The sequence below is a fragment of the Phlebotomus argentipes genome, unplaced genomic scaffold (assembly GCF_947086385.1).
Source record: "Phlebotomus argentipes unplaced genomic scaffold, Phlebotomus argentipes genome assembly scaffold_4, whole genome shotgun sequence".
Lineage (NCBI taxonomy): Eukaryota > Metazoa > Arthropoda > Insecta > Diptera > Psychodidae > Phlebotomus > Phlebotomus argentipes.
In genome coordinates this window covers 10,412,874-10,439,904 of record NW_026776174.1, presented here as the reverse complement: position 1 = coordinate 10,439,904, position 27,031 = coordinate 10,412,874, and the positions used below count along the sequence as shown (strand labels likewise).

General features: G+C 43.4%; 4 protein-coding genes across 6 annotated transcripts; all 4 read right to left on the bottom strand.

The window, feature by feature from the left end:
• Nucleotides 1-531: 531 nt before the first annotated feature.
• LOC132258587 (dedicator of cytokinesis protein 1) lies at nucleotides 532-16,396 on the bottom strand. 3 transcript variants are annotated; one of them, XM_059755950.1, is made up of 17 exons: nucleotides 16,187-16,384; nucleotides 9,634-9,742; nucleotides 9,279-9,435; nucleotides 8,933-9,202; nucleotides 8,421-8,777; nucleotides 7,358-8,282; nucleotides 7,162-7,298; nucleotides 6,948-7,099; nucleotides 6,539-6,895; nucleotides 6,292-6,466; nucleotides 5,032-5,145; nucleotides 2,530-4,797; nucleotides 2,345-2,454; nucleotides 2,183-2,281; nucleotides 1,581-1,656; nucleotides 1,170-1,485; nucleotides 532-833 (listed from the first exon to the last, which is right to left on the bottom strand). In XM_059755950.1, the coding sequence occupies exons 1-17, from the start codon at nucleotides 16,230-16,232 to the stop codon at nucleotides 532-534; spliced, it is 5,970 nt and encodes a 1,989-aa protein (XP_059611933.1). In that variant the 5' UTR covers nucleotides 16,233-16,384. The 3 variants fall into 3 exon arrangements, with proteins under 3 accessions (XP_059611933.1, XP_059611934.1, XP_059611935.1); XM_059755951.1 differs by lacking the exon at nucleotides 5,032-5,145; XM_059755952.1 differs by lacking the exons at nucleotides 532-833; nucleotides 1,581-1,656 and having other exon boundaries at nucleotides 1,359-1,485; nucleotides 16,187-16,396.
• Nucleotides 16,397-16,497: 101 nt separating this feature from the next.
• On the bottom strand, nucleotides 16,498-23,331 carry LOC132258588 (nuclear pore complex protein Nup98-Nup96). Its single transcript, XM_059755953.1, has 8 exons — nucleotides 23,205-23,331; nucleotides 22,674-23,003; nucleotides 19,433-22,264; nucleotides 18,173-19,360; nucleotides 17,899-18,107; nucleotides 17,159-17,831; nucleotides 16,983-17,095; nucleotides 16,498-16,918 (listed from the first exon to the last, which is right to left on the bottom strand). The coding sequence occupies exons 2-8, from the start codon at nucleotides 22,921-22,923 to the stop codon at nucleotides 16,586-16,588; spliced, it is 5,598 nt and encodes a 1,865-aa protein (XP_059611936.1). The 5' UTR covers nucleotides 22,924-23,003; nucleotides 23,205-23,331; the 3' UTR covers nucleotides 16,498-16,585.
• A 67-nt stretch (nucleotides 23,332-23,398) lies between these two features.
• On the bottom strand, nucleotides 23,399-25,197 carry LOC132258589 (innexin inx2-like). Its single transcript, XM_059755954.1, has 2 exons — nucleotides 24,790-25,197; nucleotides 23,399-24,728 (listed from the first exon to the last, which is right to left on the bottom strand). The coding sequence occupies exons 1-2, from the start codon at nucleotides 25,043-25,045 to the stop codon at nucleotides 23,803-23,805; spliced, it is 1,182 nt and encodes a 393-aa protein (XP_059611937.1). The 5' UTR covers nucleotides 25,046-25,197; the 3' UTR covers nucleotides 23,399-23,802.
• A 238-nt stretch (nucleotides 25,198-25,435) lies between these two features.
• LOC132258092 (uncharacterized) lies at nucleotides 25,436-27,012 on the bottom strand. Its single transcript, XM_059755200.1, has 2 exons — nucleotides 26,842-27,012; nucleotides 25,436-26,779 (listed from the first exon to the last, which is right to left on the bottom strand). The coding sequence occupies exons 1-2, from the start codon at nucleotides 26,844-26,846 to the stop codon at nucleotides 25,759-25,761; spliced, it is 1,026 nt and encodes a 341-aa protein (XP_059611183.1). The 5' UTR covers nucleotides 26,847-27,012; the 3' UTR covers nucleotides 25,436-25,758.
• Between the last annotated feature and the right edge of the window lie 19 nt (nucleotides 27,013-27,031).

Here is a 27,031-nt window from a genome sequence, read left to right as displayed (position 1 = left end):
TTTGGTTGCAATACGCACAATATGGTTATTTCAAAGACACTCTGCGGTATAATGAAAATTTTGATTGTCACGACCTTCAAATTTGTGGCACATTTCTAGGATATAATCTTCATATATAAAAAAAAATGTTATTATTGCAATCTTAAATATTTCTACTACCTAAAAATTGTGCTCTCGCGATATTTGTCTACACAATAATATTGCAAAAAAAAGGCATTTTGCAGTCTTTTACATTGTCTTCCCCTAAAAATATTTTCGCATAACTTATCGTGTGCATAAAAATGTGACTTTAAGACCGATATGGGGATAAATATTAAAGGCATAAATTGCAGTAAAATATATACGTGATGGTAAATATGCGACACATTCACGTACCTTGCATTATAAAATTCACTTCCTTGAATATCTCCTCTTTTCTCCACCCCCTGAGAGACTTTTTCTCTCGCCTCTCTGCACCATTTTCCTCCGCATATACGCTCAACACCGAGACGCGTCCCTTATTCATGGTCTCGTGATAAAAATACATATAATCTATGGTGAGGAAACGCCTTTAGAATTGCGAGTGGGTTTTGGCGGTGGAGTCGGTGGTCGTTTCCTCTCGTCATTTCCAATGCAAAAATTTCTCGCCTCAACGTACTCATAGTTGACATTGACGACAATGGGAAGCTGCGGCAGAGGTTTATTGCTGCTGGATGAGCGAATATTTTGCCGAGGCGGAACGCCACAATTGCTCTCCTCATTCGGTAAATTTGTGTAGTCCGTGGAGTCTCTTGTCTTGGCCGGAAGCGGAGGTGGAATGAGGTCCTCGTCCGAGGCCGTTGAGTCAGTTGTTACTGAAAGTCATACGAGACACTTTAGCTATAACATATGTGGCTTTGCTTAAGTGATTAACATGGATAAGCTCGATAAATCTTATTGTAAGCTGGAACAAAAAAGGAATTGATCTATCCAGAAACTCTGCAACATGTTTGTGGGACAATAAAGAGCTGAAGCTGAGTTGTGTGCAGACAAATAGAGACATGGAGTACGAGAAGAACGTACCAAAATATAAGTATTTTGATGACATCTCAGACTAGGGATCGAGAAGTGTCTTTAAATAAAATCTATCAGAGGCAGAAATGGGTCGTGTTCAATCATAAATAGCACTGCAATTCGTCATTTCTACTCACCTATTGAATTCCTATTACTCTCCGCGTCGGACACTGAATTGCTGTCACCGGGAAGACCTCTGATGCTGTTCGTCGGCGTCACAATGCTCGCCGTCCTGGATAATCTCCTCTCGCGCTCAATCTCAGATCTCAGCGGTCTCTTAGGCGTCAGCTCCTCAGTGAGTTCCACGACTAAACTGTTGGTTGGCGTGGTCAAGGCACTGCTTCCGTTGCTGCAAATCGACGTGGTGTCCTTCTCCGGCGGCGTAGACGTGATCGGCGTGAGAGTTCCTGTGTACCATTGACTGGTTGTCACATTTAGTGATTCCCGATCAATCTGCAAAATCAATTGGACACTCTTCACACTCTTCATCAAAGACACAAGCAAGAAAAAACGTAAGAATTGAAAACAAAAGTAAACAAAACCCATACTTTACGACTCGATCGTCGCTTATTGCTCGATTTCTCTTTACTTTTCTTTGCATTTGCTGTCGTTCCTAGCGATGTTCTGGTGATTTATTTGGATGGGGGACAAATATACATATAAAAAGAAAGGAAATAAACATGAAACCAACAACCAACATTAAAATATGATTAAATGATAAATAAAACAAGTAAATTAAGAGGGTAGAAAACAAAGAGCCAAGCAGTTATGGATTGATGAACACGACTTTAAATGTCATTTTCATCCACCAAAACAATTCCGTCACCAAATTAACAACGTTTAATTTTTCATTGAAAAGCTCCCACAAAGTGCTTGGTTCTTTATTTGGGTTACGATTAAACTTTTACCTCTCATATTGCTCTTAAAAATAATTGCTAAAGCCAAATGTTGCCTTTCACCCAAAAAAAAAATCCTTTTTAAATAAACGCATTCTTAATCTGAAATTCCTTGTTAGTAAAATGAATTTGGAAAAGAGTTTATTGAATAAAATATATGTGCCCGCATATTAACAAACCCGCATTGTAATGGCTTTTATGTAATTGAAATAAAAACAGAAGATCAAGTGAATGAAAGGCAGAGAATCACTAACCTTGTCAAATTAGCTGCATTGAAGTTAAAATTGGCGAATGTGGATTTAATTGAGCTGGTCTGTGATCGATTTGGCTGCATAGACTTAGACAGGCCACTACTGCGAGATTAAATGCGAAATGTTAGGCATCTATGAATGCTAAGCTATCACCATATTACATACTCATTCGATCCCATGCTCGTCTCGGAGAGGCGATTCGAGTCCAGACTCATCTGAGCTGACATTCCTCGGCGCATCGTCACGAACTCACGATCAAACTTCAAGTCACTCGTCTGATAAACACACATGAAAGAGAAGAAGTTCTGTGAATTGAGCAAAAGTGATTTCATCATTGTTGAATCTCTCACCCTCTTCCCGTACTTGATCTCCACTTTCGCCTGCATCTCGAAGAAACACTTCTCCAGTCGCTCATGGAAAGGTGCCAAGGACTTCGGGGCCTTTGATCTGTGCACATGCACAGCAATCTCCAAGATTGGTATTTGCTGCGCAATCAGCTCCTTCAGCTTCACCACGAAGTGCACATCATCGGGATTTTGCTCCAGATATTCCTCCGTGAGGAAGGCTTCCTCGTACTTCCTGAATCCTCCCATCACTGCCGGATCCACTATTCCGTTGATCTTCATGCTCAGCGGATTGATTGGCAGCGTCTCGTCATCCCTGTGAGCAATTACTAGATTCCTAATGAATTTATTCGTAGCTTCCATGGTCTCGATCGCATGTTCGATGGGAGAAATCTTGAAAGTCTCTGTCGCCTCGACTGGGAACCACCTCAGAATGCCCGGCAGCGGATAAGTTGTCTGCATTATCGTGCGCTCCAGCCACATATTCGCCACTGAGTCATTCGATGTTGACTTCCCATCACGATAGGGTCGCGAAAACTTGAACTTCTGCACATTATTCGTCTGATAGTACTTCACAATCTGTTGTGCAACAATTTTATCCTCATATCGCTCATTCTCCTCCGCCATTATTGGCTCCACACTGTTCACCTGGATAAACTGACCATCGCTCTGCATGACATCCTGGCCAGGTGTTGTCAGCGTTTGCATAAGTTCAGCTGCCGGATGTTGTGTCAAGATGCGCGTGCAGAAATCACTCAGTCTCTCATACTCCTTGCCACGATAGATGAAAATCTTGTTGCGCAGGAACTCTGGGAACTTCAGGCCATAGAAGGCCACGCGAAAGTACTCATTCTCATGGCGCATCTCCTTGAGGATCTTCCCATAGAACGCCGCCATCTTCTGGTGAATATCACTGAGGCTGATGTAGTCAAACACCTTGTTCTCATACTGCTCAGCCAACTCCTTACACATCGCCAGGGCGCACTCCCACATCTTCCCATTGTCAAAGTGCTTAATGATCTCGTGGTAGAGTGCCTCTTTGAGTTGCCGGTGCGTCTGACAGTGTGGGAAGCGCTGTGAGCGCAGCAGTGACGAGAGACCCGTGTCATTCCACATCAGCAGATTGCTGTGCAGCTTGAGCGTGAAGGCAGCCTCTGTGTAGTTATCAAATTCCATGTGCAAGTCACACAACTTGTTCACATAGCGAATGTACATCTCCTTGCGATTCACCTCCGAATAGAACTGCAGCAGACTCACTGTGCACGCCATGCGATTCTCCTTGCTTTCATCGTGAATGATGCACCGATACTCCAGCAGTCTCTCCATCAGCTTCGTGGCAATGACCACAAAATTCGTGCCATCCACCTTGAGGGTGTTGTGATTGCGGCAATTCTCCATCATGATGTGATAAAACATCTCCCTGTAGTCATTGTCTCCTCGCCCACCCTCGATGAGAATGTCCAATTTCTCAATCATCTCATTCTCGAAGTCATTGAAATTCCCCTTGTAATGGGTGTTATTGCGCCTCGTGTCCCCGTAGCTCTCCGTGATGTAGCGCGAGCTGCAGTACTCCGCCTGCATCATGTCGAAGAATATGGGTATGGTGGCCTGTCGCAGCTCTGGCTCCGGTATGAGGCTCATTTCAAGGAGAGGCCCCACAAGTTGTGGCACAAATTGAATTTTATTCTCACCCAAGCTGAACCACATCTTCCGTATCTCAAAGGCGGTCTCCTTGCGTATGTCACGGTAGCGCAGCAGAATGGTTGACGTCTTATTTGTCGTGAATTGATCCAATTGCAGCGACGGCTGAATGAGAAAGGCGATGGAGCAGTGAAAGAAATTCGACCACACTTGCTTCTCGAACGGCACAAAGAACTTCTCCAGTATGATGTTGGTGAAGTGCTTCAGACTCTCGAGAATAACAATGTTCTGATGCATTATCATATCCATCCAATCACTTGCGAACACAGGATATGACACCAAATCCTTGAACACGTGCAGAATCTCCGTGAGAAAGTCCATGAGATCATATTTGGTGCCGAAGTGATTCACATACCACGCGTAGTGCTCTTGCTTCATACTCCGGAAAATGCCCAGCATTATTGCCACCAAGTTCCCCACCAGCGGATTATCCCTGTCCATTTGGATGGACGACTGAATCACCGTTCGCAGAAGAATAAACATTATATCTCTGATATCATGCACCGTTGATCCAATATCCTTCCGGTGGAGAAGTCCCAAGATATTATTCATGATATTGACACACTCCGCAATCTAAATGGGGCCACCGCAGCGGCACACACACAATGGAGAGAAAAGAGAGATAGCATTACCAAGTCATCAGTCGAATCATCATAAATACATAAAAAGATTTCTCGTTAATATCACATTTTTTTCTTCAGCAAATGCAACACACATTGAGAAATTCTTTAAGCTCTTCAGCACACTTACAAAGAAAAGAAAAACAATCAGATAAAAAGAAATATTATTCTATGTACTAAAATATACCTTGGTCTTGGCTGTTGACTCACGCGTGTGCAGATTTGACTTTAATTCACCCAGTACCTTAGCGGCCTTTGTTAAATTCTTTTGCTGTTGCCACAATTCTGACATTACATCACCCTGATAATTGTTTGCGTGTAATTTTTTTGTTTTATTTTGGCAAATTGCACGTGATAAGGATGAGGATAAATAGGATTTCCACAGAATTTATTGGCAGGTACGGAGAGTTAAAGATACCAAAAAAAGAAATTATATTAATTAAATAAAATACACCACATAATTGTTATTCATGAAAGCTACAATCAATCTACACAGATTAAGCACTTTACACTCTACAAATCTACGTGAACATTCATGTAAAACATTTGCTCCCATATCAATTTTGAGCAAGAAAGAAGCAAGTAAAACAAACTGCATCCAATTGCATGGAGTTAACCAAAATGCAGGCGATGCAGGCCATAAAGAAAAGCGTAATTTGCAATAACATGCAGTCAGAGTTGAAATATTCATTGTATTTTACCGGCCACAGTTTGAAGAAAGAACAAAATCAAAATCTACTTTAAGGAACAAAGAGATTTTCAAGAGTTACTTAAGCTGTACTAAATCAATATTGTTGTTAAGGAATTATCAAAGTTTTATCTTTAAAAATCCATGATTAAATTGACTCTATTTGTTCTACTATCATCATTGAATTGACCATAAAATAAAGCGTAATAAAGTAAATATTGCATATCAAATCTACAATTCATTCCAACTCTGATTCAGCATTATTATAAGCATCAACAACATGCAAAAACTACCATGCATCAAATTAATCCCGATTAGTGTAATCATCAATCACAATGTGGAAGTGAGTATGAGGGATAAGAGGGAAAACAGTGAATCATGTCCGGAAATTGAAGATTTAGAATAGGCGTGATGTAGAGTAGAAAAAAAAGTGTTGTCATTTCGCATTTCTTTATGTACATTAAACCTCTTTTTCACGGAAAAGTGTCCCAGTTAAGGTCGATGAAGGTACTTCAGGTATTCTCAGAACATTAACAAGACAAGTAATAAAAATCATTGCAGCATGTTTCGAATGGAAGACGTTCACAAGACACACAAGGCATTATCATTTTTAAGACATGGCAAAACAAATTTTTTTTTGTTGTAAAATGTATGCTCTCACAAAACATTGAAGCACGTGCGAAGATTAATGATTCACAAACAAAGAGTTCTTATGTTATTTTGTAAACACACACGAAGTAGATAAGAGTGCACACATACCTCCTCCTTGCTCTCCAATTTCTCCTTGATTTGTTGACAAAACACTGGCAGAATAATTGATCGACACTCTTGCAATTTGAACAACTTCGAGTCAATCATGTCCTTAATGCACATCATTTTTGATTGTGTCAACCTTCCCGGTGGAATATTCAAGATTATATCCACGATAAATTGACTGAAATATATGAAAGAATAGCAAATTTACTTTCTCTCACACATCACTCGACGTGACGGGATTTTTCTTTACCTCAGCCTAATTGGACTGTACACTTTCATCAAATCCGACGTGATGACATGAAGATACTTGAGAGTGGCACCTTGTGAGCGTAGCAAATTGTTGGGACAGGCTATCAAGTTCTTAAACGACGTCAGCAAATCGTCCAGACTCTGCTCGAAAAACACCCTGTCCTTGTTGTCATTCAAATCAGCAAAGAGTATTCGCGATCTAATTATAAATTTCATGATATACTGCAAGTTCTTCGTGATTTTGTATAGCAATCCCTCCATTTCTGTTTCAATTGGAGTACATATTTCTGGCTGAATTACAGTTGGAGTGCTGTTGATGGCGTTCTTAATGTGTGTCTGCAGGACGTTGATCAATTTACTGCAAACAGAGAGAATTAAAGTAGAATCTTTGATGATACTTTAAGACTTACTCATAAGCCAGCGTTGCTGAGAAGCTCTCGTTGATGTACAAATCCAAAACAGACTGGAAATGTTGATACTTGATCTCGGACACAATCTCAATGAGCCGCAGCAAGCATCTGAAGACTAAATCATCGTACTTTGAAGGATCATTGTTTTGGACCTGGAAAACAGAAGGAATATTTTCTATCAAATGCTCTCAAGAAAAATCCATTGTAATCTAACCAAAATGCAGAACAATGCATCCAAAATATCCTGCAGGAATTTCACAACCTCTTCGGGCTTCACACCCATTATGGCATTCAGTGAGTTCTCCAAACCATCAAGATTCGATGACCAATTGAGCAGTCCCAGAAGTGCAACTGCGGAGAAAACAAGAGCATGATTTCCCCGCAACATTGGCAGTAAATTCAGATCTTACCATCCTGAGTGAGTTTTGTGCTGCACAGATTAGTCTCAATGACAAAGAAGTCCTTCGATGCGAGACTCAATCCAACGGCTGATGGCTTCGTGTTGGGCTCCAGATCGGAAAATTTCGATGGCAGTGATAAGTAGTTCAACACTGAGTCTTTATCATACTTCTTCTGATCAATCTTGTACACCAGCAACTTGTGACACATATGCTGCAGTGTTGTGCCATCATTTTGCATTAGTTTCACGTAAGACAGCGCAAATGGCTTCTCGGCACGATCTTTCGTTTCATTGGAACTTCGATGCTTGAATGTAAATCTCAAGTGGCACTGCTTGAATTCCTCTATCGGCACTTGCACTTTAAATGTCTCATTCCACTTGGGCTTGTCCTCATGATAGTATATAACGGATTTGTATTCACTGACCACCGCATAGCCCGCTCCCAGTGTTATCACGTCCGGTATAACGACTCCTTTCTCATTGCACACGCACACCATCACCTCGATGTTCTTATCGCCACTCTTCACACCCTTGGAGAACTCCCCATTCACCAGTGACAAGTACATGTCATTGCGCACATCGCCCGGAAAGATCACCTCCGGGAAGCCCATCTTCCTGGCAATTGGCACATTTCCGTGCACAAGGTGCGGATAATCCTCGCGGATTTGCTTAATGTCCCCATGAAGCACCTCAACACTCACTGCCAACTTCGAGTCGATCTTCCCCACGTCCTTGTTGTTGATCAACTTCTTCAGTGTCGTGTCGAGATTCTCCTTCTCGCACAGAATAAAGGGCAAATCGAGATTGTTCTTAAAATCCTCCGGCTTCTTGATAATCGGTGTCAAATCTATCGCCGCCACACCAAAAGGCCTTCGCATTGCATCTGCTCCAGCATAGTTGAGACTATTTTGGCTGTTCTTCTTGCTCATTGCGCCCTGCGGAAGAGCCAGAAAAGTGTACAATTAGCCAATCATTCATCGTCTAATCGAGCCAGTAATTTAGCGCGCTGGCTTTTTGAACAATTATCAGGTTAATTGGGTAGCAAGAGAGAGAGAAAAAAAGAGAAAACTGACCTGCAGTACAACACTTGCCACACTGACCCGCTTCGGGTCAGGTTCTTTGATATCCATCCCACCAATTCGAATGGCATAGCAGATCAAGTACACCTTATTCCTGTTCAAATCCTGTGTACTCAAGTCAGTGAACAACACCCGATTGTTATCAAATTGATCGATATCGCGGGCCAAGCCTTGCCTGCCCCACTTCACCACGTAATTCTCCGTTATGGACTTCTGCTCGTCAGCGTCGTACAGTGTGATGAGGAGGTCTGAGTCTTCTTGGAACTTGCACACAAATGCATGAACGCGCACGAGGAGATTGTGTGAGTGCTTGTTCATGTTCTTCGACACGCGGTTCTTGCTGAACGACGTCTGAAAGAGCGATCATACAATTATAAAAATTGTGGTCAATGAATAGCCATTGAGAGCGCAAGATAATTTCATTGACAATGTACAGCACACACAGATCAGGTGCCCTTGCGAGTGCAAAAATGCGCCTCTCTCAATGAGTCAGGTCATGAACTCACCGATGCCATTCGTATTCGCTCCACAGCATTCACGTGAAGCTCATACAATTGTGTTGTTGATGTGGAATTAATATCTATAACACTTCCACTTTCATTTCGTACCACCATGTCCAAGCCCAATAGACTGTTTCCCACATCAATCTCCGCCGTTGCCTGCAATTTCACCTCCTTCATCTCGTCCACTGGCAAATTGCCAGACAGTATTTGTGATCGTAACCTTATCAATTCCAGCATTTTCTGTCTGATGGGCAAGAAGTTTGCGTTGTTTGTCTACAGAGCGTGATGAGCAAAAAGGCAAATTAGCATTATTTTTAGAACACACCCCAAATTTGGCGTAACAAATTACCAAATAAAATTTCTTGAATAGATCTCCCCACTCCACGAGAACTGTCGTGATCTCATCAACAATTTCTGATCTCTTGATTACATAGTCACTCTTAGACCTCACACACTCCATCAACTGAATGTACGATTTTGGGAATATGCCTCGATTCCCACGATTTCTGCAAAAGAAAGAAGATGAAGTTTAGAAAAATTAGACAAAAGTGAAAATATATTTATTTCTTTGTTCACATCAACTAAAGTTCAATGATTCCTCACAAGAGCATCAGCTCAGCTATTATGTTAGACAAGCAGGGAGAAAGAGAGAGGAAGAGGCAGAAAAAATACAATAAATGGAAAGGAGGAAGAATCTCACGCACTTTTTATTGTATCCATAGTACCAATTTGATGTCTCTTTCAGGATTATCACAGCATCGCCAACGTCCAAAGTCAGTCTGTGCGACTTGTCTTGGGAAAAATTGTTCTTGGCTGCAAAAGAAACGTCGTATTAATATTACAAAATTCATATTCACTTCATGACCTGGCAAAAATCCACGAATAATCCAGTCAAAATAGTCTACAAATGTTTTCCAACAGCTCAACCAATAAGATTCAATTAATTTGAATTTCATAGTTCAAAACACTGAATCATTTTTACACACTGAATAAAAAGTATGAACATTTAATTGATCACTCACTGAATAAAGCCAAAGAAAGAATAATAGTCAAGAATGTTGTTGAATAAATTATTAACATCTCATCGACTTTTGGTAAAGAGATTTACATACTTGTTTCAATTTGTCACTTTTTGCCATGGCTAAAAACACTTCTTCAGAGGCACAAAGAATCTCCGAAAAAGGTTTCTTTTCACCTACAGAAAACAACCCGAAAAGCCACGAATTCATACATTTCGTAATAACAAATAGTCTTCAGATACATTTCTTTCATTCATCCTGTCGGTGTTTCTTCAAAAAATTCCCTTTCAACTCTATTTGCTATTGATGGAGGAACTCAAGTAGAATCATTATACGTGTGCATTGTACCACGTTTTGTTGGATTTTTCTCGGAAAACCCCCGACACAACAGGTAGAATAATATCACCCAGAAGAGAGGAAACGCATATTCGAACTTCACAAAACATTTCAACTGGGCTTCACAGAAATACTTTTCGCTTTAGTTGAAATGGGGAAAAAAGCCACAAATTGCAATATTAACCCAATTAAAAGCATATTTTCGCTCTCATAACACTCTGAGTTGCATTCACAATCCTCCCATTTGAGCCACTGTGCAGATAAACGGACTCTGTGTTATGCAACATCAAATGGTTTCGCATGTGAGAAAGAGCCCGAGTTCTGTATAGATAAATAATACAAGACATTCCTGATGGAATAATCTGTTCATGGAGAGAATGTGTATACTGAGTACGTTGTGACTAATCAATGGCATTTACGATAATTATACGTTGATGACCCTGATGTGACATCACACACACATTTTATTGGTTGGTGCACCATTCAATTTTCTATTCACATCGCATCTCTCACAATTCCACCGACTGACAATCAACACACAACTCACTCCTCTAAGAACGCCCCTAAGAAGAAGCTCTCCTGTTATGCACCCAATCAGGATTCCACGTCAATGACACACAAGAGAAAGAAAGAAAGCAAAAAAAAACACCAGAGAAAAACCATCGAACCTCACTGGAAAAACTCCGTCGAGCTTCTGTTTCAAAATTTCTCGACGCCAAGGAATATAAAAAGCACTCAACATTGTAAAGTCAAACAATCATGATGAACCGATAAAATCTCATGCAGAACTGACGAAAACGGCACTAGAGTGGAACTGAAAAAATCTGCACACAGACTCTCTCCCCCACTTTTGCGCCCACCCACGATCATATTGAGTGCTTCCCATTTTCTCTCAACACTACAAATGTTTTTATCAAAATGGGTTACTGGTGCTAATCAGCATCAATTTCAGCACTATCAAAACTCCCCCTCGAACTCAAATCGGGCCACAGACTCATTACGGAGATGCAAAACATTATTATGAAGTTCCACCAGAGCGAAAGCTAAAGCACTTGACCGAATTCTCGTATCACACAAAGGAAAAAAATGGAAAAACACTTAATAACTCATAGGTTGTGTTTCGACAAGAAATTCACTTTACAAAATCACATATTTGTCTTTCCAACCTCTTCCACCGGAAGAATTATACCCTTGCAACGGTCATGCACATTAGCTTGTCATAAAGATAAGGTTTCCTTGATAAAGAAAAGCCCTCAATTTACTCATTTCATGCCTCATTTCAACTTAGAGAACACCACATTTCTCTGGAAGAAGAAGTTCTCAAACTGAATTGCGCGCGTGGTAAACAGCAACAACACTCACCCGAGCATCGACCTAAAGGGAGATTAAACGGCAAAATGAATGTATTATCACGAGAGAATGAGCTTCCTTCCTGCTTTCCAATTGAAATTGGGCGAATGATTAGAACACTGGCTAAGCAAACAATTACAACCAATGTGCGTTGAGTCACTTTAGAATTCACGTCATAAGCTCAGTGTCCGTAAAATTAAATCAACACATAAATTCAATACAGGAATTAATCAATAAATTGCATGTTCAAAGTGATAATGAGACCACAACGTGAAGTGAAATAAAATTTCTCCATCATATTTATTAATCATCGAATTTTATGCGCAATTCTATCGCGAAAAACTATCGCGCTGTGCATTTAAACATATACACGGAATAGCGTGTAAGACTTTTTCTCACACGCTTTACTTCAAGTTGAATCTGCCGCACCCACATCTTGAGATGAGCAATAAATTCGTGATGCTTGTACTCAATTTACAACGAGTCTCTGGATGTACAATTGCCAATATATTTATTTTAAATACTCCATATAGAGATGCGTTTTGTTGCCTCTCAATTTCGTGGGCTGTGTAGCTTTGTATAGCACAAAAATCTGTCGATATAGCTTTCACTTAGAAACACTGTAAAGCCCGACATTTGCAATTGACCATGTAATTTCTCAATTGATTGCTCATGTATTGAGATTAATAAATCTCGAAAAAATCCATCTAATAGTTCATCCGGCAGCAAAAAAGCCAGACGAGAGAAACACATGATGAAATGTGTGTAAACACAGACACGAGATTTATTGGCTTCGTTAATTCTCTTTTAGGTCCAAAAGGAGATTATTTGAAAGAACAGATTGGGTTCATTTTTTCCTATTTATTTTTAACCCTGAAACCTCAAATTATTTCAAATCGTAAAAATCATCACGTGAAGAAGCACTAATGGTCATAAATAGACTCTCTCTCACTCTCCTGAAGCTAGAATATTTGTTATTTGGGTCTCGAGGATTAAAATTAATAGTCGCATTTCATCGTGGTGTGAAAAAATATTCTTCATTTCGATTATACAACACTCAAAGAGTGTAGTAAAATCTGCATATCTCATTCATCTTCTGTATTGGGGTCAATTTAATCCGATGGGATATACAGCAGTCGTCAATAAAATATAAAATGATTGATTATAGGGTTGCTTTGGAAATGGAACATTTCAAATTTCCCGCATGACTTTTCAATTTCTCTAACAAAATTCCCTCTCACAATTCTTCATTGCTTGTTAAACACCGAAAACTCAACGGGGAATAACATGAATTTTTCAATACAACTGTTTTCTATGTTTGATATTCAAAGAAACATAACATTTCCGAAGTGAAAAGAGGCAAACCAATGAGAAATACCATGTAAATTATCATATTAGAAATTCGCAAGAGTGTTAAATGCGAAAATATTTATGTAATCACAACTTCAATTAAGTGATAAAAGCATGAATCATTATCACATAATACCGTGTGCGAATCTGCCATTGCGACTGAAATTAAGAATAAAACACACGTAGGAAAAAAAAATATAGGGGAAGCCTTGCATTATTCATGATAAAGTGTGAATTGTAATTGCATTCTCTCAAACATTTTTACACACAACTATGTTCATCATACAGACATGAGCGTCATCATGCTGTGGACTTTAAGTCACATTGTTCAAGGAAAGTTGAAAGTGTAGTTGAAGAAGAAGACGACGACGAAAAAAATCAAGGGAAACGCGTGCCACACAATAAACAGTACATCAACATCGCCCTTTTAGCATAAAATATAACTAAAAGCCGAAGAAAGACACGCTTCTTCCCATTGATAATGCCTTCTTCTTCTGCGCTACCGACACCCCAAAGAGGCGCACATTTTCATATTCACACACAAGGGGGAATATATTAATGGCATATTTGTCGCTCTCCCAGTTAAAGTGTGGAAAGAGAGAAAAAAAAAGAAAAGGAAAAGGTCTGTCGAGGAACAATTAAAAATATCTCTGGTTTTTCCCTCATCACATCAAGCTCACAAATTTCAAAATAAACGCACACGAAAATCCTGCGTCCCCCACAGTTTGTTATCCGAGTGACTTCCATGAATGTTAATTGATTGTGATTATGTCTCTCTGGAAGCCCAATTATTGGATGCAAGCGCATGAAGAGTTATGTGGAAAAAATACCTCATCATTCACTTTATTTACCCATAAATATTTACATTACTCAATTCATCCATTTTATTATCAAACTAAATTTATGCAAGTGAATCATTTGTAAATACACAGTTAAATGATTACACGCTGTGTGTAAATACAAAATTCGACACATAGTTTCACTTCATCTCACAGTAGATTAAATGAAATACAAATAAATAAAAACTACCGGTTCATCGGTCAAGTGTGGATCGACCTTAAGATTTCCCCACTAACATTGACCAAAAGGCCCCAAAAAGCATTGACGATCAATACTGGAAATTCAGCGGGACAAGAAAAACACCTTTCAATCGACTTTCTTCGCTTTTATCAGCATTGCTGGTTAAGAAAATTAAACCCTGTCTTCAGATAGTGACTCCAGAGATAAATTCTGAGCTCACGTGTGGTAAAATTTGTAGGGACTTCCCCTTCGCCTATTTTTGGAGGAGCGATTAAAGAGCATCGCTGACGTAAATCCCTTTGAAGCTCACGCAGAAACTCTCACTATGAATATTTATGCTAACGGAACACAGCATTAATTTTCGCATTCTAATGGGAGATTGTCTTCGCGCGTCAGCTCACTTCTTTCACTCTCTAGCAGAAGTGTGTAAGATCGACAATAAAGAGAGGAAAGAAGAACACACTCGCAGGTCTTCAGATAAAATGGCACAACAGAAATTGTTATAGAGTTATAAGTGTGTTACGATAGAGAAAATTGTTATCACCGTTACTGAAATGTAGAAGAATCACGAGATTAGATAAATGTTCACTTTTCTCGTCTCGCACGCCTTTCACAGCGAATGCTTCTCAAAATTGTAAATTTTCTTTCCCACTTGAGCGTGTGTTGTTTTTTCATGAGGTGAATGAAGACTGACAAAAAAATCTGATGTAAAATACATTTTAGGGGCTCTCCTGGTTCTTTGCCGTCCAATTATGTGCTTATTTGTATGCTAAATTATGTGATGAGTCACGGTAAAAAATGTATTATAGAAGAGAACTTTGTGTCGCACTGACGAAAAATATCACCGTGAAAGAAGTTAATTCATAATGTTTACTCAAAAGTAAACTCAAACTGAGAATTTGCTGACGATGAACAATTTGCTTCTGACTTTTGACTTTATGAATTTCTCTTCTCACCACATTTTTTCCTCGGCATTCGAGATATTCAATACGCTAATAAATTATTGCGAACTTACAATATCAATGAGCCATTTGAGCGATAATTCTGCACTATCTTATCACTTTGCAAGTATGTTGAGTTGAGTAAAAAAAAACACGTACAGAAAAACCGTGACCAAGTGAAGAAGCTTTGCTGACTGCTCTTTGAAATCACTCAAAATCAAGCTGAAAATTCCAATTGACACATTGAAAATGAAAGGAAATTGGGCAGAATTCTCATTGACGATCCTTCAAAGCGAACTTATTAGTGTCATATCTCACTATGATGCTAAAAGATGCTGATTTAGAGACAATTAGAGCAAGAAAACTGTCAATTTTTGAGCAACTTAGGGCATTTTTGCACTCTTTTAAGGCATTAAAGACAATTCGTGTTCGTCATTACTAATTAAGTCATTGTCTTTCGCTTTTAACCATTTTAACCCTACAATAAAGTGGAAATACGACTTTAAGAATCTGTGCTTAGATCAATATGCTCAGTTAATCGTAGTAAACTTAGTGGGATAACTTCCTTAGAGCCCCAAAAACAGTCAATAATAACTCGACTTTTGCCGCAGCAAAGCCGCAGGGAGATTGGAAAAGTATAGATTAAAAATAAGAGGATTTCAAGGAAAACCTTCAGTTGAGCAACAACTTTTTCTCCTCTGCGTATCACAATCAATTCCCCGAACATCTCGAGAAGTTGACACGCATGATAGCGAGAAATCTCAGCGTGATTCATGTCCGAAGAGCCGATCACATTCTGGGAATTTCACTCAATTGACCCACAACACACTCCCAGACTGCCAAGGGGCCTTCGCTGGTGTCTCATTTGCGGCATCAGGAGCCCCAAAAACCCGATAAATGCCACCCGAACTGATCACACACTTCTGCCGTCCGGGAACAACAAAATGAGTAATCTCGGGTGGGAAACAGGAAAGGAGGCGCGCACACTTGCTCCAGCATTAATCATCAGCATTTGCATGCTGCGGGACCGCAAATCCGCGCAGACACGACAAATTCCCAGTTGCAGATGCGCGATTCCCACATTTTGTCACCCAATGCAACAAGTGATTCTTCTATTTTTCTTCACACACACTCAATTTCTTGTTCGCCTTTTCCTTCCTCATTTTTTTTTGTACGTGTTTACTTTCGCCATATCGTGGATTCTTGCCAGCTCCAGCAGCCCTTTCGCCGCGAAATCTTACCGATTCCATAGAGGAACTTCTCGTCCACACTCTTCCACACGGTCATTGTGGCAAAATCATCAGTTTTTTCTCACTTTTAGCACAAAAACCCCATGAAAGGTCACACAACACGAAACACACGCAACGAAAATCGCAAGCAAACTGCGTCGAGCTGCGTCTCCCACTTCTTCTTCCCTTTCTTCGCGCTGTCAGCTGACCGACTGCGGCGCCGCACCGCGGCGAAGAGCCCAAAGACATCCAACTGGAAGACTGGAAGTCACATGGACACGAATTCGCGCCCTCCAAAATCGCATTGTAAAATTATTGTTCCATATGAAGAGTTTTTTTTTATTCAATTCCAACATTCTAACTGTGAATTTCATAATCTGACATACTTATTTTGTAAACAGTCCAAAAAAACTAAACATCCATCTGGTCGTCTGTTGGCTGAAAAGTGTCCACCATGACGGAGTCGATGAAGAACCTGAGCTCCTTCTGAGCATATTCCTGCGGCAGCGGCAACTTCTCCAGTGCCACCTTGATCAGCAGACAGGGATTGAGATGAGGCGACGTCATCAGCACTCCGCGCACGAGACAGGCCAGTCGCTGAGAGATCTCACTCTGGCACAGGCGATGCTTCGCCGTCGGACACGGGAAGAGGTTTATTCGCGAACATAGTTCATCTAGCTGAGGCTTCAATCCCTCCCAGTGGCTCACGAGTTCACTCTCCGCCACCGACTTGAAGGATTCAAACTGGAGAAGAGAATAAATTGATATTAGAACAAAGCAGCAAATGAGAAAACACACAAAATTTCACCTTTTCATTCATATCGATAAAATCATAGAGGATTTGACCCTGATTCCTCCAGTTCATGATCTTTTTCGTCTCCTTGAGCGCCCTAAGAAGCTGCATCAAGTATGGGATGTTGTCTAGAGAGTGAAACGAGAAGACGATTAAAGAAGTGCAAACTCAAATGACAGTGAAATCCTCACCATTAATCACTGCATCCGGAGCGATGTGCTCCATGATGACTTCATGGGCCAAATTCCACTGCTTGGCCTTGATAAGGAACTCCGCCTGCTCCTGGTGCTTCCTCATGGCACCCGCCCTCACGGCCTTCGCCCAGCAAATCCACGTGACCGGGATGTGCAGCTGCTCCACCACAAATCTCTCATTGGCCTCGTACTCCGCATCACCCTCGCCGGGCAGCATTATGAAGCGATACAGCATCTGCTGCACACTCATCTCTCGTCGCTCGCGATTGCGAATGTGCAGGAGGACAAAGATCGCCCAATGCCACATCCCATAGTTCTCCAGTTGACTGGCAAAGGACGTGTGCAGCTGACACTCTGACTTCTCCGAGCAATGATGATAGCCAAGTGTGTCCAGAGTCTGCAAAAGCAGCCAACTGAGTCGGAAATCCATGGAGTCTGCCGTGTGTGTGGCCGGATTAAGGAGAGTCTCGATCCGATGACTCCTCTTGGAGTACAACTTCAGCAAGTGATAGCGCATATCCTGAATGGGACTCGCACTGTTCACCTCGTAATCCGTGTAAGGTGGTCTTGGCGCCGCTGCCACACCATCTTCAGACGTGAAAGCACTCTCATAGTTCAACAGAGCATCGGTAATTGATGCAGTCGGAGAGCATAAGTACCACAAATTGAGCTGTTGAGGGAAAATTAATGCAAAATTAGATAATTAAGTATTGAAAGATAGAAAGTTACACACTCACCGCCAGAGCTGTGATCCAGTCCACATCTTGAAATACATTTATAGTTCCGCCTTTTCCCTCATTCAAGCTCTCATTGGAGGACGATAGCAGAGGAATTCCCGCAATTAGCATAAACACCTTCAGGCGATTGGCGTTGATAAACTTATCTGCCTCCACTTCTTGCCACGACGCCAACTGATGCTGAATGAGTTGCCTCACAATTGGACCACCTGTGATCAGAAGGAAAGTAATGCATGTTAAGCAATTTTTCATCCAAAACTTCAGCAACACTTACCCGAAGATTGGGAGATGAGCAGAGACAAGTTCATGTCACTCTTCATGAATGCCAACTCACAAGCCTCCGTGACTTTGTGAGCATAGAGAAGTTGAAGCAAGTACTCCAAATAGTCAGACTTCTCCGCACTGCCCGATGATTTTTCCGTCACAACTTCCTCCAGCCAGTTGGACAGCAGTTCTCGGCGTCGCATAACAGTGAGATGACTAGCCGGATCTTGTCCCTGCAACTCCTCCTCCTCGCCCCACAATGCCTCGCACAGAGACCACACAGTCTGCCCATACTTCTTCTCCTGATCGCCCATCTTCTGTTGCTCCCTCGCCAGCTGGCAATGCTCAGACAGGAGATCCGTTCCGCCCGCTGGCAGAAACTGCGGACACTCACTTGGCGAGAAAATCACCTTCTCGCAGTACTTCAGCTGAATGCCCAAATGCTTGTGAATCGATCGGTGGAATGCCCGAATTGGCAGCACAGAAGCCACTTCGAGTCTCACAGCAATCGCCGGAGACTTGTCATTCACATTCCGTGCAGCGAGAAGTGGTGCAAAGTCACCGAGACTTGTGGTTGCGCGCACCAAATCCTGAACAGCATGCTTACTGCTGAGAATCATCACGGCATTCCGAGGGCCCCAGCCCACTTTGAAGCGCCTTCCAGCCAGAATTCCACTGTCAGCCACACACTTCGCTCTCAGTCGCCTCACAATTGAGCTCTCGCAGGGAATGATTGTGCCCACGGGATTCACAATGGCAATCTTTGGCTCCACCACCAGTGGATAGTACATGGGTTCAATGATTTGTCGCGGAATTCTCTTCTCCACCACGTCCGCCTTGGACGTCACTGGAGCCACACGAACTGGAGTGTAGCTCACAGTTGGCGTGTCTTCTGACTGCGTCTGGAGACTCATCACACTTGATCCCTTGTACATGCTCTGCATGGAGGAGAAGCGACTGCCCAAGTGACGACTCGGCACAATTTGATCCTGATCGGGACTCTCTCTGCCCGTCATAGAATCCGTGCACACAGATCTGTTGTCGTAGTCATCGTCAGCGAAGAAAGCCGCCTTCATCAGTTGCAACTTGTGTGACTTTGCGCCCATTTCCATCGCCACTGAGGCTGACGGACTTACGGGGTGTGTTTGAGAGAATGACGGCACAAAGTCCATGTCGAAATCGTCCTCCATCTCAAAGGCTGAAAGCAAAAATTCACAAGGAATTGTATTAATGTTTATCAATCCACTAAAGATTCTCTCTATATACTCACATCGCTCAATGCTTGTCATCTGCCTCAGCTCATCAATGTCCGGATGAGAGAGCGCAGTCGATGAGAAGGGAACTTCAGGCAATTGCTTGCTCTTCTCCACAGACAGTGGCGTCTTTTGCGCCGGCGGTGCTGAGATCTTAGGCTTCTTGGCTGGATCCACTGGACCAGCACCCTCTTCGTCACTCTCCGTTAAGCCATACTTGGAGAAGTGATCCACCTTGAACACCCAACTGCCCGTCTCAGGGCGATACTCCACGAATCTCGTGTCATGCTTCTTGCACACACGCCTCAGGAAGTCCTCATAGCCCTGACTCTGCAACCGTTCCGGATCCTTGATCGACTCATGTGTCTGCTTATCGTGTGGCCACACTTGATCCAGCGTCACTTGAGCCGGACGATTGAGACCCACGCCAATGGGTGGCTTCTGATCATCAAGCGGATAGATAACAATCTCCTTGTGGCGGAAGAACACATTCTCATCCAAATTCAATCCGGCAACGTCCATCTCCTCGTCATAGAACACATTCCCATATCTCTCGCGGCCTATTGTGAAGTTCTTCACCACACACGTGCCGTCCTCCTTGAGATAATCCATCAATTGCTCCAAGGAGGGAATTGTATAGTATCCCGCGCGCCTCAGGACAATCCCCGTGGGATGTGGCTCAGCGTTGGCAGTCATTTGATCCAGCATCTCCTCACCATCACTCATGTCAGCCGCCACAGACGCCTCGGACACCTCTCGTGACGTCGACGACACATCCTTGTCCTGACTCAACGTCTGGCCAGACATCCTCGAGCCCGACGAAACGCCACTCGTCTTCGCACTCTCCGACTTCTTCTTCTCCGCCACAATCTCCTGAATTGTACTCTCCAAGTACACATCACTGTTGCGCGCTCTGTTCTTGTCCAAATTCGAGTGCAACCACGAAACTCGACGTGGATTGTCCAGAGCCTTGGGAATTGTTGTGGGAATTTCATTCCTGAAGCTCTCCTGATTCTCCTTGTCTTGGTGCACAACTGGTGTCACATTGAGCGACACTCTCCTCTTATCAGCTGCACCAAAGAGCGATCCTTGCGGTGATTGAGTGACAGAATCGTTGAGGGATTTGCTGGGTGTCACGCCGCCCTTGCTGATGATCAATCGTCGAGCATTTGGCTTCAGATTGAAGTTCTCCTCCACCGAACTATCATACTCCTCCAAGCCCTCGAACAGTGATTTCTTGCTCAATCCATTGCCAATGGGCTTCACCTTCACGCCCCTGTCGATCTTGGCAGACGACACTCTGAACTGACTGGACGACGATTCGAGAATCGCCTTCTGTGCCGCCGGATTTGTGGGCTTCAGTGAATCCTCAGTTATGCCCACTGGTGGCTTGAGGTCCTTGAAGATGGGATTATCGCCGTACGGCGAAGTGGTGAGAGCCAGAATTTGCTGATGCACAGGCACTGTGTTCTGCTGATTCTGTCCCAGCGCCGGAGCGCCGCCAATGCCCAAGCTGCTCTGTCCCAAGCCACCCATCAGTGAGTTGTTGTTGCCAAATGACAGGGAGTTGTTGAACAGTCCTCCGCCCGTGCCAGTTCCTGTGTTGCTCCCGAAGAATCCACCCGGCTTGTTGGTCGCCCCACCAAACAATCCACCAGTGTTTGTGCCCAATCCACCCAGCGGAGCGCTAGAAGTTGGATTCCCGAACGTACCAAAGCCACTTGTGGCGGGCTTGTTGAAGGACGAATTGAACAGCGAGCCGCCAGTGTTTGTCTGTCCAAAACCACCAAATCCAGACGTCATCGATGTTGAGGTGCCAAAGCCACCGGTTGGAGCGCCAAAGCCAGTGTTGGGCTTCGGCTGGAACAGACTTCCGCCGGCCATGGTGTTGGTATTTGTGCCAAAACCGAATCCACTCGACGTGGCTGCCATGCCAAAGGCTGGCTTGTCTTGGCTCGCGCCGAAAAGCGTGTTGTTCTGGTTGGTGTTGGTCTGACCAAAGCCACCGAAGCCCGTATTTGGCTGTCCAAAGGCCGAAGGAGCGCCAGTGTTTGCTGGCGGAGCCCCAAAGACACTCCCAGTTGCTGGTGAACCGAAGGGTTTCGCTCCGAACAGATTTGACGTGGTGTTGTTCGTCGTGTTGCCAAAGCCGAAGCTGGAAGTGCTTGTCGTGGGAGCGGCAAATGGCTTGTTGAACATTCCACCAGCGGACGGTTGACTCGTGGTGGCGCCAAATGCATTTGTCTGGCCGAATCCCGTCATGGGATTGGTGTTGCTGAACAATCCCTTGTTGTCTGGCTGCTGGCCAAACAATCCGGTTGTCTGCTGTTGCGCCGGAGCACCGAACATCCCAGTCGATGTGGTGCCAGTGCCAAAAATGCCACCCACAGCTCCGGCCTGAGGTCCCTTCCTGTTCGCCAGGTAATCCTCCATTCGCAGCTCCTCCAGCGACTTGGCCTCATACTCTTTCATGGTCGTGATGCAGTGCTGCTTCGTGGACACACTGTTCGCCTGGCCATTCTTCATCAGTGTATCCTGACCAAGGGACGGCTGATACTTGGCTATCGCCGTGCCGCTGTTGCCCGTCACCGTGGCTCCGAAAGCCGGAGTTGGCGTGGCGCCGAAGATCGAGCTGCCGGCCGCATTCTGTTGGCCAAAGAAGCCAGCTCCGGTCGCGGTGGAAGTGCTCGCCTGGCCAAAGATGGATGCCGTGGGTTGACTGCTCCCGAATCCAAATCCAGACGGCTTGGCAGCACCGAAGGCCGAAGTGCCCGACTGGCCGAAGATGGAGGTGTTCTGGTTGGTGCCCGCATTGCCGAACACTGACGTGTTGGTCGGCTGAGCGAAGCCTGCAATAAGAATAGAGGAAATCCATTAAAATTCATATCAATTTTCACTGCCTCGACAGGTTCAGCGCCTGAAGATTATTTCCTTATCAGTAGCCGAACAAAAGAAAATTTAGGCAGATTACATCGACCAAAATATCACTTTCTCTCAGCATTTTATAGACATTATTTGAGCCAGAAGAACAATAAACACTGATAAGTAAATATTGAGTGGAAGGAATGTTTTGAAATCGACACTGCTTGTGTTGGTGTGACTCAGAGGCGAAATTCACGCGAGCTCATCTCATAAATACTGCAAGAGTGACGTGTTCACCTTCATGACGAAATTCCCTGACGTTGCGAATTGCGCAGTTAGCAAAAGCAACAGAGCTCAAGTTCACAGAACGCTTCCCTGATGTTGTCAGAGACTTACCTCCAAAGCCGGATTGCGTGGTCGCTTGCGGAGCTCCAAACGGGGACGGATTGGCGGAGCCAAAGAGTCCTCCGGAAGGCTGATTGCCGCCAAACAGCGAAGAGCTGGGCTGGCCAAAGGCGGCCGTCTGCCCGAAGCTCGTGGTGGCCGGCTTCCCAAAGGTCGACTGCCCGAAGGGACTCGGCGTGGCGGCGTTGTTGAACCCAAACCCAGAAGTTGAAGCCGCTCCAAATGTCGGTTTGTTAAACATTCTTCCAGGACTTTCACGCCGTGCTTTCCTCACATAACCTCACAAATACACCAGAGAGAAAGTCTTCTTCTCCTTTTCACCTGGAAATAGACCAAATATATCAATAAAACACGTCACATGCCATGTTATTACACAAATATGACCAACTTTCACGCTCGCTGTGATTATTTATAGGACAAAATCGAATTTTTTCAGAGAGACCATTTGACAGCTCGCGCGACGCCACAGAAAAACTGCTATTTTCCCAATGAATTCAACACTTTTTCACCATTCAGACTCACCTTTCTCTGCACAGACGCTAATTTCTTCGATTCACACAGATTTTGCTTAATATTGCTGCACGAGGAGGAAAAGATTCACTGAAAAATACTATTTCAGCGCACTTTTAATCACACTCGCGGGGGCAATGGAGAATTCGATGAAACACGCGATGAGTTAAACGATTTTCGTTCAGCTGGAAAGCGCGGGAATTCCACGGGAAAGCTTTGATTCTGTGCAGCGCAACTTTTATTTCACTACTAAACTTCTCTAAATTTTCGTACAAAATACAAATACTTCATAAATTTTATAAGTAATTCAGTCTAAATATTCAGGAACACCTTAATTCATCAATAAGAAATGGCACTTTAGGAAAAATATGAGCACATTGGAAATATTTTAAGATTAGGATCTAAATCTAATAACTTGTATTACCTTACTTTTGATTTCTTATTCAATACTCAACAAGAATGAGGTATAATGTGATAAATATACAGTCAATTCAGTTTCAGTTTTATCACTAAGTATACTACTTATCAATTTTTTACTTTTTCACCTTTTACCGTGTGATAAATGGATAATATCACTAGAATCGCCTTCAAGGGAATGCAAAGACCTGCTTTAGATGGTTTCCTCAATATAAATGGTATCCTCGTGATTCTCATTAGGCTCCAGAGTTCGCTTCTTTTTCTCATTCATCATCTTCTCCTTGTCGTATTTGATCAGATCGCTGATGATTTCATTAAAAATCACAGGATTGAGGTTTCGGCTCATTTGATAGAGGAAGAACCACTGGCCAAAGTCGCCGCCGTACGTGATGTGGTAAATACTGGAGTACTTCTGGTCACTGTGATCGTGGATCTGAGAGTAGAGCATCTTCAGGCGAATGAGAGGGCAGACGAAGATGACCACTTTGCAAAGGGTGTTGATCGCAGAGACGATGAACACGAAGATCATCCACACCCAAAGAATGGCGAAGATTTTCTCGTTGATGATGTTGAGCGGAAGAAGGCACAGATAGTCATTATTCTGCATTGATCCGGACACGCCCACTTTGTACACATCGCACTTCGCGAGCTTCGGAAAGATGCGCGCAGTGTTGATGATCCATCCCGAGGAGTCCATTCGGAACATGGACTGAACGGCCTCAGCGTAGGTGAACCAGAAATCGTGCAGGAACAACTCCAGCACCCACATCACGCCGAGGATGGCAAAGAAGTTCAGGACTTCGCAGCTGATGAAGCGATAGGCGTACCAGCGATGCAAGTCCTTGTGTCTCTTCTGGCGCAAGTAGCGCACGATGCGGACGCTCTCGACGCCATTCCAGTGAGACGATGTCAGCGGCGACCCGAAGTCCTGGCACACGCTCTTCAGGCGTCCGCCCTCCCAGATCTTCCACATGTACGTCGGCACGCGCATCGCCACGGCCATCAGCACAAGGATGAACGCCACCCACTGATAGTACTTCTGGTAGATGCGATCCCTCTCCGCCGACACTCCCTGCACAACAGTGATCCCCGGGGCGATGATTGCCTCACGTTTGGTCACTGGAATCACACACACGCACAGTAATTTCGCACAAAACGCCGCACAAGAAGCTCTGCTCACCGTTCAGGAAGTTCTTCAAGATGTACGTTCCGTGAATCCAGCAATAGTACTCTATGAAAGTCTTGTCGGTCTTGTCCATCGGATCATTTATGCACTTGATGGGCTCCCCGAAGTACTCCTTGGCCGAGATGATCAGGGAGAAGATTACCAACATAGCCACGGTGAATTTCCCATGGAGATTGAAGACATTGTTGTAGATCTGAATGTCTTTCGGCTTCCAGAAATTGGAAAGCGGCTTCAAAAGCGTATACAGCATTTTGCCGCAATGAAAATGCTCTTCTGACTTAGCCAAACAATAAAATGAACTGCTTCCGTTGACTTTCAATACTTATTCACTCAAAAATAAGAAAAATATAAGGTAGAAACGGCACAAATCAATGATCTTTCAAGATGGAGATCTCGCGTGTGTTTCCAAGAACAAAACTTTTTTCTTCAGCCTTTTCGAAAATATAACGGGACTTTTCCAGAATTCCACGAACGTTGCTAACTTCGTGTGTATTTTTTCATTCGTTCACTTTCATGAATTTTCGCACGCATTTTTTTTGAGATCTTTGCTGAATTTTCAGTAGAAAACTTTCACGCAAATTTCATAGTAAGAGGTCGAAATTTATTAGAATGATCAAAAAATTTTAATTCCATATATTCCAAGTTATACATTTAAATATTTTGTTGTAAATAGCATAAATCGTCATAATGAAGTGTTGTATTTCAAAATTATTTCATTTGAATCAACTCTTGGTTGAAAAACAAAAATTACTTCAAAATTATAATCCAATATTGAAATTCGATTGAGGAAACTCTAATTCATCCGAATTCATCGTGAATTGTTAACTAGAAAAAATATTGAAAATAATTCCACAATTCTGCAGAAAAATATTTTCCACAGTTGACATAAAAAATTCATTTTTCGCGCTCCTGAAAAGTCTCAAATTCAATTAAGTTGATTATTATGATCAAAAACGCATCAAGCTAAAAGTTCTTGGTTGAATGAGTTGATGTTGAGCGCTTCTTTGCGTGTCCCGGCGCTCCCTTGAACTTGAACGTCGTGGCGATGATGCCCTCGCTCCAGAAGCCCGCGCCAGACGCTTCCTTGAAATCCCCGGGCAGCAGTTCGACTCTGAACGAAGAATAGTCCCGGGGATCGTCGGGTCTGTTCAAGGGAATGCAGCGCGGACGGCGCTTCGAGGTCAGCTTGCTCTCCATGTAATCCGCCACTTGATCAGTTGTGACGCTGTTGGCCAGGCGAGTGACGAACAAGTGCTGGTATTTGTCCGATGCTGGGCCAGCAGAAGGCAACACTTCCGTGCTCTGCGCACGACGAGGCGGTTTCGGTGGCTTTGCTGCGGCCTTTGGAACCGCCACAGGAAGATTCTGCGGCGGAGCTTTTGCTTCTTTCTTAGCGTTGCCGCCCGACATCACGTTCAGGCGATACTCCAAAGCCTGGATGTTCGTGCGATATCCCATGCACAGAGCCACTTGACACCTCAAATCGGAGTGATCTGCAGCGAGAGCCCCGATAAAGGACTCCAGCATGTCCACTCTGGCGCGAAGCATCGCGTACTCTTCCGGAGTCACCTTCTGCTCTCCATTTGCCTGCTGCACTCCCGAAGCCTTAGCCTTGGGCGCTGTGGAAGCATTTGTGGTTGTCTTTTTTGGACTCCTGACGGACAGCGCCTCAATCCCATGCCCTGACTTGTCCTCAGATGTCTGGCTCTTCTTGGCAATCGCGCCAGTCGCTCCAGCGGCGGATACAGTGACGGAAGGGAAGTTTTTCTGCTCCAAAATCGACGTCGTCGGCAGCAGCAGCTCGAAGGCAGAATCAGAAGACTTCACGGATGACTTTGGTCCACTGAAAGCCAATTCGTGAAAACGACGCTCCACATTTTCAAAGAGACTGTCATCATTCTCCGCAGCCTTTTTCTTGTTGGACGTCGCCAAGCTGTTATTGTTCAACATTTTCTCCATTTTCTTCTTCGCGGCTTTTGCAGCGCTGAAAAACGCAGTGAAAGAACTAATTTCCGGCGTAATATCAAAGATATACTCCTACTTTACATCATCAAGAAGCCTGTCTTTGAGTCAAATCAGCCGTTTCAGCAAAAAGATAATGGAATTTACAGATAAAACGCAGACAAAAAACTAGCAAAACACTCACGCGCGATCACTTCGATCTCTGTGCAATGCAAATTCCGACTGTGGAAAAACTTAACGAGAGCGCTTGACCGAATCGTCCACTTGAATACTG